At 33.5% G+C, this 14,928-nt stretch overlaps 1 protein-coding gene across 1 annotated transcript in view; it reads left to right on the top strand.

The window, feature by feature from the left end:
• Positions 1-14,928, top strand: part of LOC149578676 (polyribonucleotide nucleotidyltransferase) — a 273,752-nt gene that overhangs the window by 100,949 nt on the left and 157,875 nt on the right. The window contains exon 5 of the mRNA XM_089831043.1: positions 3,985-4,140. Coding sequence (XP_089687169.1) covers positions 3,985-4,140 — 156 coding nt within the window. The remainder of the gene's footprint in view (positions 1-3,984; positions 4,141-14,928) is intronic.

The following is a 14,928-nucleotide window of genomic DNA, read 5'->3' as shown; positions in this document are numbered from 1 at the left end:
ATCTACAACCACATGCATGCTACTAAACTCCTTGCTAGATGGCTCAACTAACACAAAAGTGGTTGTTGATATGACAGTATCCTTGTATGCTCCACTCCCACTATGGTTGCATCACCATCAAATACATGATCCTGGAAACTTATGCTAACAACTGCATCATCTAACTCAACATGACATGAATTCTCATCACATTACACCTCAACTGTTCCCAGCGAATGCAGTGACTCATAAAATATACCGCACATTTGTGACCACAACTATATCATCACATTTCGCTCTTCGAAAAAAGCGATATCATGCTTTGATCAAACCTTGGATTTGAAATCAATTGGGTATTCTGTTTGCGATTTTGATTCAGCTCATTCACCAACACATCCAATTGTTTCATGATACCCTGTATCTCAGATTCTCCATCCCTAGGCCCATCCCTAGGCGGAGAAGTACGCTCTTTGCGGGTATAATGAATACCAAGTGTCCTGTCACCATCCATAACACTGAAAACCGAATCACAAAATCAATCTGACCATCTATGAAGTAAGCACTGATCAAAATAATAACTGAGCCCAATTCTTGCAGGCTGGCAGGAAACTACTCTGATACCACTGTAATAACCCTAGCGGGTTATAACTCACTCCAAAATACATCAATTATTTAGATGTTTGACAATTTGTCAAACACTTGGCAAGTGAACTCGAAATCAAGCAAATGAACTGGAGATGGATAGGTGCACTTAACTATATATAATACCAGTATGAGAATTGATTCTCCACTCTTTCAATAATTTGATACATTCACAAATTGACTGGACATTGATATCAGAATATTGGCAAACAATTAATGAGCAACTTCCCACTTTATTAAATGCCTTAGCACAATTTCATTTATTGGACATGACACTAGTGTTGCAGGTAGACACAATAAATCTGGAAATGAAATATTCAATAACTAACCAACTTCTTCATCAAAGACAACTTGGAGTGTAATGCCAAGATGGATGCCAATCTCTTCAAATTCTAATCTTAGCGCACCCAAATGAATCACAACCTTCCAATTTTGCAAATGTGAAGCTCATTTAACCAAATGTTGCCTATAGACTTCAATAATCAGCCAATCCCTTCGAACAGAAAATGTAGGTACAAATTTAATAAATTTTTCCAATGCCAGTGAAATTCTTCAACACAGAACTCTCCTTAGCCATAGTAAAATAGTAGGAGAAATGACCAACTGTATAGCTCAACACAATTGCCAATGCCAACTCTAAACAAAATCTCAAATTTAAATTTACGATACTTCAATTGTAAATCCAATGGAACAACTTAGAATACTGAGTCTTATACTTCAGCAAGGGCACAAAATTCAAAACTTAGAAAAAGCCACAAAGGCAACAGAAGAAAATAAATATTCAAGCATGCTTTTTTCAACAAATGGGCTTGTATTTATAACCTCTAGATGCCATTTTGTTGCCAAAATATAACTTCACTCAATAAGCTTCACCATACAAAATTAATTAGAAGCTTCCATTAGATTCTTTCACTTGACATGGCTTAAGTAATTAGTAAATGGCTCTTTCCAATGATAACTCAACTCTCAACTTAAGTGAAATTATAAAGTTAAATTATAACTTAATAATAAGTCATTTAATAAATTAATAATAATTTGGCCACTAAAAATATAATAACTCCCAAAGTACTCATCATTTAAATATGTTGTTTAAAGTAGGAGTCATACCTATTATTTCTCCATGTGACCAAATGCACTTTCCAAAAGTAGAAGGGTCCATCTCAATCAACATCCAACTTACCACAAATAGTAAGTACACAAAACTAAGCCCAAACAAAGTCCAATCTGAGCCAAACAAAAACCAACCTATAGCTTATTGAATTATGGAGAAGACAAGACCCCTCTCAAGCCAATCCACTACCTCAGAAGACCCTCTATCCACAATAATTAGCGTACGAGGATCACAATAATAGGCTAATCCCTGAAACTCCAATGTTGGCAAAAATGGGGACATTACATATGATGTCATACAGTACCTCATCATAATAATTCCCAATCCTTATCTTTACTAATCAGTGGTCATTGACCACATCTGTATTGTGTTTTTGTAACCATGTAGCTTAATATAGATGTGGATGTCTCCTCCTCTTTACTTGCAATTTTCTAACCATCTCCCTTGATATTAGATTATTGGTGTTACCTCTATCATTTATAACATCACTACATTTATTTCCACATTTGCACCTTGTGGGGGATAAACTTTTCCTTTGAACTGGCTGTTTTTCTTCATTTAGCAAGGTTCTCGTAATGAAAATATTATTTCTTCTTTGTGCTTCTCCAAATTCTCAGATGGACATATTCATCTGCATGTGCAAGTCATGCATTACCATCAGATCTTCCATTTGTGCTTCCTTGATGTTTTGGATGCTCATATGCCTGATATCCTTCTTCTCCACATTGGATTCATGTCTGATGAAAGCCTCCTCTTCTAGGTCTTCCTCTTCCTCTTTGTTGACTATATTATTGTCACAACAGTGTTCGGCATGGTCTCTTTTTTGGTTCTAGCTGGTACTGCCTCCTTCATTCTTCTTTTGATCTTCATTTCAGCCCCCATAGGATATTCTACTAATCTTTCCACCAAGACCTTGTACCCTTTGCTTGTTTCAAATCTATTTGTAGCTTCTTGTCTACTTCATCGGAAACTAGCAGGCATCATCTATGGTAGTCATTTTGACCAAACTCAGCCCTCCGTGAGTTGACCTCAACCCATTGATGTAATGAGCTATGTGCTTCTTGTTGGGCTGAGCATGGCCTGTTCTGATTATAACCTCTTAAGAATTTCTCAGTGTATTACTTAACAGGACTTCTACCTTGCTTTCAATTCTTGCATCTTTTCAACAAATCTAACTCATAATCAACTAGAATGATTTGCTTCATCAGCTTCTCCACCATCAGATCCCATCTTATACTTTGTCCTCTTCATTTTTCTCTTCCTATTCTTTCTAGTTGTATGTCCATCCAGCAAATGTTGGCATGACCTTTCAGTTTGATCTTTGCAAATGTGACCTTTTTAGGATCTTCCATATCTTTATACTTGAAATACTCATCCATGTCTTTATCCAATTAATAAACCCTAAGGTTGAATGACTTAGGAGAGGCTTTGGACTAGGAGCTTTATCTTTAGGAATTGCAACCTAACAACAGTTTGTGGTGGCAAGAGTCATTGTCTACATTTTTTTTAATAACTCTGTACTTAGTTTATAGGTTTACTTTGTACAAACTATATTGCATTTGAAATTTTGTGACCTTTGAGTATCTAGTTGCTATTTATGCACTGAGGTATGCTTTGTACAATGCAATGTAATCAGCAATATGAATACAAACAACAAAAAACAATTTTCTACATTTTATAGGGACACCTTTAAATTATAAAAACTAGTAGTTTCTGTTTCTATGCTATGGAAACACCTTTTTATTATAAATCGAGTAGTTTCTGATCTTCCTCTACAGTTTTTCAGTAAATCTGTGTATTATCATTAATCTATAATATAACGAATTGCTATGATCCAATTTAGATAAGCCATTTCATTTTTCATTCTTCTTGTTTGTTCTTCTATCCTTGCATGTAGAAGTACATAAAATGTAGATAATTTTAAATGCCTGCTGCTCTGATTTTTTTTATAGCGTTTTGAGGGACTCAATATTGAAGCTTAGTTTCAGCAAATTCAGTTGATTTTGTGCATTCCTTAGTAGTGTCATCTAACTGTGGTTCCTAGTGCAAGATTGCTTTAGTGTAAATTTTTTTGCAACTGAAACTAGACTTCAATTCAACAGAGCTTCTCTCAATGTTGAAAATTAACAAGTTCCCTTCTACATCAAGATTTAAGTTGAAGAGGACAGTCTTTGGGATTGTGTATGCAAGAAACCAGATATAACCATGAATCCTGTTATCTCTGATGGTAATATTCTTTGATTTCTGTGAAGGTTGACTATCGGGAGAGACAATATGCACAAGGAAAGATTCCAAATACTTTTATGCGAAGAGAAGGTGCCCCAAAGGAGCGTGAGCTCTTGTGTGGCCGTGTGATTGACAGATCCATTCGTCCACTATTTCCTACAGGATTTTGTAATGAGACTCAGGTATTTTCCTACCTTGACCTCTTTTTGTTTACATGGAAATATATATTATTACACAAAATCCCGTGCATTTGTTTTGATTGGATTAGCAGTAAGTTACTTTACCCTCTAGAGAGAAAGAGCTTGTATGAATATCCAGAAATGACATAAAGGACTTTGGCAGAACATTCCAATGAGTATTACTATTTTCCTTTCTGCAAGCACTTTGTTTGCTAATGATACATGTGTTTACTAGTTCTCTGTAACTGTGAGTTGGTAAACTTATATTTTGTAAGATAGTATGTATATATACTCAGGATCATGTAAAACAGGAAGCATTTTTAGGATGAAGCCATCAGAACATGGTACCCATAATTATAAGCATGGTCATCACATTCATTCACTTCAGCAGATCAATTAATTATGTCAGTGTACAGATTTAGCACAAAGTTGTTTAATGGTTTAATTAGCTTCTCAAATACCACAGGACTACCCACCAATATGATTAGGATGTGGTTACTTAGGACTGGGAATACAAAAATAGGGAGATATGTTCTGAGGCATTTCAGGGATGGGGAGAGGAGGATGACAGGGGACACATTTCTGAGATGTTTTCTAAAGGGCCAAATATAGGGGACGACTGTATGCAAATTTTTAATATATATATTATATGACTTTTAAAAAAAAATTATAAGATATTATAATATTATAAGATATTATAAATAGAGAGCGAAAGAGAGAGAGAGAGATGTCAATAACTGATAACAACACACCAATATGCAAATAAATCACAGATTCACAAGTTACAATAGTAGTATAACAACATAAATGATAATAGCAGCAGTATAAATCAGTATAACAACATTGTAACAATAGCCCTGACTCTCAGTCATCAAAACCATGTGTTGATGTGAGTTTTGTTCCACGACAACTATTTCAAGATGAAATATCAAAATTATAAACTCCCTCTTGATTAAGTATGCCCATGTGCTAAACACTGTATTTGAATCGTGTGATAAAATAGCACAACCTCATGATTCCTTCTTATTATAAACTTTCACTCAATTTAATGATGTGATATGCTGTAATCTCAAAGGGACTTACACTATTTATTCAATGGATATCATACTTATTCAACCAAATAACTTGCAAAGGAAAGGGTTTAGAAATCTATTCTACTCTTAGAATGTAAGACTATGTTGATGACCAGGTGAGACTCTAACCAATCCTAACTTCGCTGTGTCAACTAGGCATAGGAGGGTGCTATCATCTATGAAAGCGAGAATGATTTTCACTTTGTCAATATTCATTCAAATACCTTATGAAGATGCAATCTAAATGAACATTTTCAATAAAAGTCCAACACTTGCAATTTAAGTCTAGACTAACTTTACATTGTTACTTACAATCAACAATTATCAAAAGGAATGAACATTAGCTCCACCTTTAATAACCACGCAACAATATCTGTCATCCATCTACTTCTATTGAACATGAAAGGAAATTTAATCTAAGTGAGGAATTAAAGAAACCATGCAATACTCTAAAGAAGCACAAGTAATCCATTACGAAGACCAACAATGAATCAACAATTTGATAACATTATGACAATTATTTCAACATGTCTCCTTGTACGTACTCTACTTAATACTGATCTCCTCTTTGATCTTATTATCTAATTCTTTACAAATGAGAAGGCCTTGGCCTTTTATAGATGCTCAACTACAATGAAGTGCCAAGATCAAGGGCCAAGATTGTTTCATTACAAACCCTAATTAGTGTTGCCACCCTATCATCCAATTACGTGAAGGCACCTCCCAATGGGCGAAAGAGAAAATTACAATGCTTTTGAGAGCCAATGAGAAAATGTGTACACTCGACATAATATGATTGGGTGTGCTTGAACATATGTAACTAGAATTATTTGGTTGGTTGAAGATAAGTGGGCGCCACCTCATTGTTGAGGATTGTAGCTGCAATAGAGATCTTTATCTTTGTTTTAGGAATATGGTCTATATAACTGTTATGGTCACCTTTAGTTGAAGAGGACACTAGTGATAATAATTGAGATAATACAGAGATGTGTCATACGACATGTGTCGAGGCATGCATATGGAAATACAAAGACTTGTGTATTTGGAATTTGAAGAGACCTTCATTTGTAATGTGAAGAGTCTCTTGATTTGTTATATATATCGCATAAAGCGAAAAGCATTGTACACTCGAACATTTTATGATCAATAAAAGGGTTATTTTTGGTTGTGGCTGGGTTTTCCCCTTCATTTAGAAGGGTTTTCCTAGAATAATTTTGTGTCTCTTGTATCTATCTTCCATGTATTTTATTCTTCACTATTGTTGTTTATCTTTATTTTTGGGGTAAACTTAACATGGTATTAGAGCAAGGTTAGATAACAACATTTGAGGGTTCATATTTGCAAGATAAATATTCAGTGTTGAAATCTTCCTCTGTGTATCGATTATTCTCTTGAAGCATTGGCTGAAAGTCGATTAGCGTATCTTATTCTGCTTTATTAGTTTCTATTGTGAAGTTAAGTGTGGTTGCTGTTGTTAATGTTTGTATTTTTTCATTGTAATATCTTACATGATCATAGGTGCAACAACATGGTCATGAAAGAAGAGCGCACTTCTATAGGAAAATCAGACGTTCGCTCTGGAGTTGCATCCTCATCACATTTATATGGACCAGAAAATATGGACATAAATGGCAATGCTCCTTGGCATTTGATTTTTAGTTTTCGTAATCTTGTGAAGTGTCGAACTATTTGGATGAAGCTTAGTCTTTGGAGACCTAGATCATCATTGATTAGTATACAACCAAATTTCGATCTGTTATCTCTTGAAGGAAGCACATCCTTGCTGCCAAGTCGAAGAGCCTCCTTGGAGGCCAAGTTTAAGTAGCCCCATACATTCATGCAAAATGAATTCTAGTGGTGGGAAAGCATTCGCGAGATTATTTGAGATCTGATTCCTCATTTCGGTCCTTCGAAAGATGAGATTGAGGGGCTGATAGAAAGACTTTCCCAACTCATTCGCTTCAAAGTTCAAATTAAGTTGAAAAGTTGTGTGATGATGATCATACATATCTCAAATGACTCCTATGATAGTACATTTTCGCTTGGCAGATGTTGGAGTTGAAAGCGAGTGCAACATTGCAGACAGATATTGATTAGAAGGCTAGTATTTTTTAAAACTAGTTTGGCATGAGCTCTATCTCTGTTAAGGGAGAGATTAAGAGACAAAAGCACAGGGATAGCTAAGGAGAATTCGCATGGACAATCATGAAGGTTGGAGTGGAGGACAAACATTGTAGATTATGCGGTACGTCATTTCACGTGTTTCTATCCTTGCTGGCAGTGTTGTTTATGATGATTCGTAGTTGATTTTAATCTAATCTTGTATCTATGTAACTAATGTTTGTATTTTTGTAATTGACATCTATCAAATGATTGGGTCTCGTCAGTTGGTCTAATCATTATTGAAATGTTGTAGTTTGCACAAACAAGAGAAACAAAGGAAAGAAAAAGGTGGTTGATCATGGCAATCAGAATGGACCGTATGGTGTGTCCTCACTGGTGATTACTCCTACAAGGGAATTAGTGTTTTAGCTGGTGACTCCCCACTCGATTTGTGTTACACCAGAGTCAAGGGCAGGATGAATTTGATTATTTAGACCCTGGACGAGTGGTCCCATGTTCTTGCTTTCATGTCGAGACGCTTGAAGTCTCTGCTGATAGAAAATCTTGACGTCTCTAATAGAGCCTTCCTTGCCTATCTTTTACTTTTCGTTATCATCCCATTATTTTCTCATGGAGTATTAGAAGATATTGTCAGCGGATTTTTATCATGAGGAATAATTATTTCTGTTTCCAGTGTACTTGAATGTTGTGTGAGGAGTGTTGGAGTTGTAGGAAATTTTAGAAGATGTTATGTTGGACCAATTGAGTGACCTCCCAAAGCATCCCATGTCTTTGTAATCTGAATCCAACAAGAGATGATCAAATTAAGTCATGCAACTTGGATTGTATCTTCAGAGGAGGTTGTGCTCGCGTCATTTGAATTCGATGTTATCATTTTCTTCATCTTAACATTGCCAATGGAGAAGTTTATAATGGGTTGTTGGAAGAAGCATCATCATATTTGAAGGACATAGATTGTAGCAGCTAGTATGCTTTGGATATCATTAAGGAGCCTATCTTTTTTTCTTTTTCTGGTGTTAAGACTCAAGTTGTTGCTATAGAATCTATTAACTGTTTATTATTCTGCACATATGATCATTGCAGGAGATTTTCCCTAGACTTTGGTTCGTGGATCTATTGAAACGGTTCCTACTGTGTTTTTGTTGAGATGGTTACTGCTGTGTCTTGGTTTCTGTTTTGTTTGTGATGATTATTATGGTGTTGAGAACGAGCCCAAGTCATATAAGACTTGCCATGAAGTAAGATGTTTTTTTAAAGAGGCACTTCTATCACCAAACAAAGGTTTTTTCCTTGCTTTGATCTTTCATTATTGGAAGGGCATTGTCCAGGAAACCTTGTGGAGCATGCTTCTTTTATGTATGGTGATCTTGAGGATGGGTCGATAACAAGGATTGTTGTTTGTATCCTCCTTACTATAGTACATGGTGGACTACTTATAGAGACCATTAGAATGATTGCATTCATGTGAGGAGGCAAGCAAGGAGTTGCTTACATATGACTGTGAGGCCTGTGAAGTCATACTAAGAGATACATGTTCATAGTATGAATTAGAGTTGTGAATGTTCAACACAAACAACTTGTCTATGTGAAAAAGATAAGTATTCCATTTTTCATACATATAGAAATGGTGTAGGCTTTTAGATTAATCTCTTGATAATCTCTCTCGGTTGCAGGACACAATGGGATGATGAGAGTTTATACATTTTGGATGAGGATGTTGACTAAGAGGGAGATGATTTTAGCTTCAATGGAAGGTTTCATCTGTTGTTTCCTTGTGATGGTCAAAGTTGGTTCTATTGAGAGGGAGTCTTTATGGAATCTCTGCCTTTGTTACACTCATTGATTTTTTTGTAGAAATTGAGTATCATGCTAAAAATGAGGCTCAATTGTCATTTGTCTTGTTGATTATGAGTTCTTATTAATTAATCAAAGTTGTAAGGACAACTTGATAACTCCTTCACTTATGAGGAAATCATGGTGAACATCATGTAGAGAGAGTCCATGATGTCATCATGTTGAGAGATTCTGTGATGGGAGTTGAATGCTATGTTGAGATTCCATGACAACATTGCGCTGAGAGAGTCCGTGATGTAAGCTAGTTGCAAACCTTGCAGGCTTGTCATACTGAGAGATTCCATGAGAACATCACGTTGAGAGAGTCCATGATGTAAGAGCTTCTAGTCTTGTCATGTTGAGATTTTCCATCACAACATTGCATTGAGAGAGTCTGCGATGAAAGCTGATTGTGATTGTTGCAAGCTTTTCATGTTGAGTGCTTCTATGAATTATGTTATGTTGAGATTGTTAGAAAATAAGGAATATTGAGAGGGGAGGGGGGGTTTGAATTGGTATTCCAACATTTTTTACCCAAATATGGATATAAAAAATTAACCTTAAACATGCATAACTAGTTAAGCTGAATAGCAATAACAAACATCCCACAAAGAAACTCATAACATCATATTTTGTTAACTAGGGAAACTTTGGCCAAGGGGAAACCCCGGTGGGGATGGTACCAACAAAATGTGTAATGTTCCCTATCCAATCTTATGGAAGTTGAGATTCAATTCTTATATCTCAATTGCAAAGTTCTTGCTTCTATATAATAGGTACTAAATTTCTTATCCTTAAGATCCCCAGACCTGATTAAAGCCAATGCTTTGCTACAACTTTATAATCTATAAAATTAATTGCTGCAACCTTCTCATAAAAGAATCTTCTCTCAACTCTTATAATGCCTCTATCACACTTTATATCAGTCCTCACACACAGATTTAAAAGCTCGGGGATTGTAATCTCCTTTGCTTGGATTGATTGGGATGATGGGATAACGTTCTCAACTCTCAATTGCAAGTGTATTGTTTGTTGTTTGGAATACAGGTTAGTCTACCGTTCTATCACTTCTTATTGCCGTTGTCTTTCAATGCCTTGATGTGAGTAGTCACTGCCTTGGATTTGATAGAGTTTCGTTAATATATTCACTCTCCTTGGCAGACGTTTGGTTTCTTGCAAGGTTGAGTAATTCCTTTGTTACGTTGGATTCTGTCTGCCCAATTCTGTGTGCTTTCCTTTGTCCCTTGTCAATATTCTTGCTTCCATGTGGATTGCTGAAAATGATAGACCGTAGGTAATATGTTCTAAAGTTCGATTTGTAGAGATAGAACCATTTTCCAATCTTTTTCCTCCTCGTATCTCTTGAATTTGTTCATATAAGTATACTCACCAATAGCCATAATAAGGGCATACATGTCTATCCGATTTGAAAAGATACGATGGTTAGATGTGGTTATTTTCCGAAGGTCCCGATCCTAATCAAGTATTAATGGCTTAACAAACAAACAAATATAAACACCGATTTTAATTTGGTTTTGTTTGTTTGTCAAACAAACATAGTCGCCGATCTATATAATACAAGTATCATAATCTCGATCCAATGCAAGATTGATTTTAGTAAAGTTATAATGCTTGATTCAAGAGAGAATGATTAGTATGATATGGACAATGAGGTTAATTACAAGGATGTAATTAATCCAAACATTAATTATGATTGATATTATCAATCCTAATGATATATATATGTCTATATATATATATATATGTGTCTATATATATATATATATATATATATATATATGTCTATATATAAAATAATATATGTCTAAATATATATGCAATAGTTATTAATTTATCAATATTATTTTTAATAAATACAATTATATTATAATTACAAAGATCATTAGTTTATTATTATCTTCATTTTAATTTATATATGCAATTATATTATAATTACAATGATCATTTATTATTATAATTATTATAATTATTTTTAATTTATTATTATTTTAATAATGATATTATTTTATTATATTCATCATATTATTATATTGATTCAAAAAATGTTATATTATATGTCACTAATTTTATTATGTTTATAACATATAATAAGAAGTTATATTATAAAATTTTATTCTATTATTACTTTATTTATCATTAAATCTTATATATATAATTATGTTAACATATTTAATTATAATTGTTAAACAAGGTAATTATATTATTAATTTCTAATAATATATTATATATCTAGAACATGATATTATAGTATGTCATATTATTATATTGATAATAACTTATTGTTATTATTATTATCATAGAATCTTATTTGAGAATGGGGACATTAATATAATAATACAAGAATATATCATATTATTATATCAATATATTATTTATTCCTATCATATCCTTTTATTTTATTAAATTGACTCCTTATTTTATTCTTTATTATTAAATTCTAAGGGGTAAAATAGGGGACATGACAGTTTGCCCTTCCTCAAATTGCTTGTCCTCAAGCAATTCAATATTTACTCCTTGTAATCGAGCCGATGTACCTCACTATGGTCCTGCAAAAATAATTTCAACTTTGTGATTAAATTGTTATAAACATATAAATTTAAAGATTCTAAGATTCAATATAAATTACTAGGATCGATTTAAAGAGAGAACTTATCTTGATATACTGGAGCTCCATGATGATTCCTGACAAATGTACCTCGAGAGAGACTTTGTCTGGCCTCAAGCCTGTAATTAATCCTTAGGAGAGACTTGATCTCTTCCTAGAGCCTTTATTTTTGTATATCCCTTTAGGATAATCCCTCTTTATAATCCCTTAGGAGAGACTTTATCCTATCCTAAGCCCCTATGGATATCCCTTTAGGAGTATTCATCTCCATTTAATCCTTAGGAGAGACTTTATCTCGTCCTAGGCCCTTGTGGATATTCCTTTAGAATTATCCCTCTTTATGATCCTTAGGAGAGACTTTATCTCGTCCTAAGCCCTTATGGATACAATTGAAAAGTTGTATTAATATAATTATTACAGATTCTCATAATTAATTACTAGGTAGAGCTACTACTGAAGTTGGATAATCCCTTCCATTCTTTTCTATTATTGATTACTAATTCCCTTCTTGAATTCATGCATCAAGTGGAATCTCTTCAAAAGACCATCGGTTTTCTCCTTCATTTTGTGCTTGGATATTGTTCAGATCTCCCTGATCATGTCTTGCTTTCTTATGCGATTCTTCTATTACTCTCTCGGATGTTGCTTCTATTCTATTAATTTGATTCCTTTTTCTACACTTATGACATGATGCCCATGGTTCTCTACACCTAAAGCATATGCCTTTCTTCATTATGTCCTCTTTTTGCTTGAGAGCATCCTTCCCTTGGCATTGGTACCCAACAGTCCACGGTCCTTTGCAAAAATAATATTCTTTTTCTTTATGATCGTTTCTTGAGTTATTGTCTCTATGTTCTGTCCTTGCTGAAGAATTCTTAGATCTTTCCTTTGAATGATTGAATTCTACCATTTTTTCTTTTCGAATGGCTACTTCCAAGTTTGTTTGTTCATGTGGTTTAACAGAGTGTCTGGTGGAGTCCTTTAATCCTTCTATAAATATATGAGTGAGTCTCTTTTGGGAAAGGTCTGGAACCATAACTGATAACTCTTGAACTTTACGAGCATAGTCTTCCACTGTTCCAATTTGTCTAAGTTGAGTTAGTTCTTGAAAATACCATTCGGTGTCCTTATCATCAAATCTGCTCATGAGCTTTTGGAAAAATTCTTCGTAGGATTTTACATCTTTATGTCCCAATGAGATTCGCCCATGGGTCCACCAATCATGTGCTGCTCCCTCTAGATGCACTATAGCAAATTGCAAGGCGAATGAAAAATGTGTTTAGTTTCTCCAACCATTGGTGTGGTGTAATCTTTCCTGGAACATCAAAATGCAGAAGCTTTATTTTGTTAATTTTATTTTCTATTATTACTTTATTTATCATTAAATCTATAAATATAATTATGTTAACATATTTAATTATAATTGTTAAACAAGGTAATTATATTATTATTTTCTAATAATATATTATATATCTAGAACATGATATTATAGTATATCATATTATTATTTTGATAATAGCTTATTGTTATTATTATTATCATAGAATCTTATTTGAGAATGAGGACATTAATATAATAATACAAGAATATATCACATTATTATATTAATATATTATTTATTCCTATCATATCCTTTTATTTCATTAAATTGACTCCTTATTCTATTCTTTATTATTAAATTTTAAGGGGTAAAATAGGGGACATGACAAAATGATCAATTGTTCAAAAGTACCTTGTGAGAGGTTTTGACCTTGTTAGGAGTCTATTACGTACATATAGTGTATTTGTTCTTTTTAGAGGACTTGACCCTTTTAGAGGCCTCAATCATGTTAGGAGTTGTATTACAAAATGATCTCATAGATCTACAATAATATATAACTTTACAAGTAGTATAGAGAAATACCAAAAGCTGACTATGTTGATATCTCAAATATCTGATTAGTCCTTTGTTGTTACTTGCATCTAATCATGCCAATATACACTTGCTTTGCTCTAAACATCAAAACATAATCTAACCAACATACAAAGCTTGCATATTACAATCATAACATAGCATAATCATGGGCAACTTTGCGTATCAAAATATTTTGCCTTTATGCCCTTTTCCTCAACTCTTTGTTCAATCGGCCTGAATTATTAATCAACACGTTACCAAAACATAATATTAAAATCTGCCACGGGTTAACATCTAAGATGTTGTCCTTACATTCCTAAGTCCTTGAATTGACAAGTCAATTCAATGCCTTAGCCAAAATGACCAAATTGTCTCATGGGCTTTGCTCTTGAATAACAAAGTGTTAACTGATTTTTCATCCAAAACTTGTACCAACTGTCATACTTGTTAAGATTGTAGCTTTTGTCGGATATTTTATCATGAGATACCTTGTTGATGGTAAATCATCTTCAAGATAAATATCTTATATATAATATATATTATATATGTAATATAATATATAATATATATTATTATATAATATTATAATACATATATGGTTAATATATTAATATTACATATATGCTCAAAGATGAGTTATACATATAATTATTTATTAACTAATGATGATTAACTATAGAGACATGTCTCCTCTAATATTTAGGAGTTTTCAAATCTGCATTTGAAAGACATCAATCACATTGGCAATGTTACTACATTTGCAGAAACGATCCTAGAAAAATATGGTATCAGAGTAGGCTGTAAATATAAGAAAATAATATGTAGCCATTCAAGAAAGGAATATTAACTATCAAGCAAATCCAAGGGGGTCTGAAATTATAATATGATAGAAAGAAAATCAAATTGGAATGGTACTAGCAAGGCATCAAAGGTTAGAAATCTCTTGGTACACGGAGAACAGACCTAACACTCTAACATGGAGATTAAAAAAAATCAGATATGATCGATTTGATTACACTTCCACGTGAAACCAATTGTCGTGGAGTTCAAAGCAGACTGATAGTGAAAATTGTTGGGCTAAACACCTTGAACACCAAAGATAAAACATTGGCCAACCGTGTATGTAACATGCCTCATGACCACTAGTTAAATATAATAATATGTGTCCCATCTCAGATTTATATGTCTATTCTTATTAAATTTAGGTTGTATGAAATTGGAAAGAATTTGATATTAAAACA

Source organism: Cupressus sempervirens, chromosome 1, assembly GCF_028749045.1.
Source record: "Cupressus sempervirens isolate cs-2001-9-10 chromosome 1, ASM2874904v1, whole genome shotgun sequence".
In the NCBI taxonomy this organism is placed as follows: Eukaryota; Viridiplantae; Streptophyta; class Pinopsida; order Cupressales; family Cupressaceae; genus Cupressus; species Cupressus sempervirens.
The sequence above is the reverse complement of the archived record's forward strand: the minus strand, read 5'-3'. Positions and strand labels throughout refer to the sequence as shown.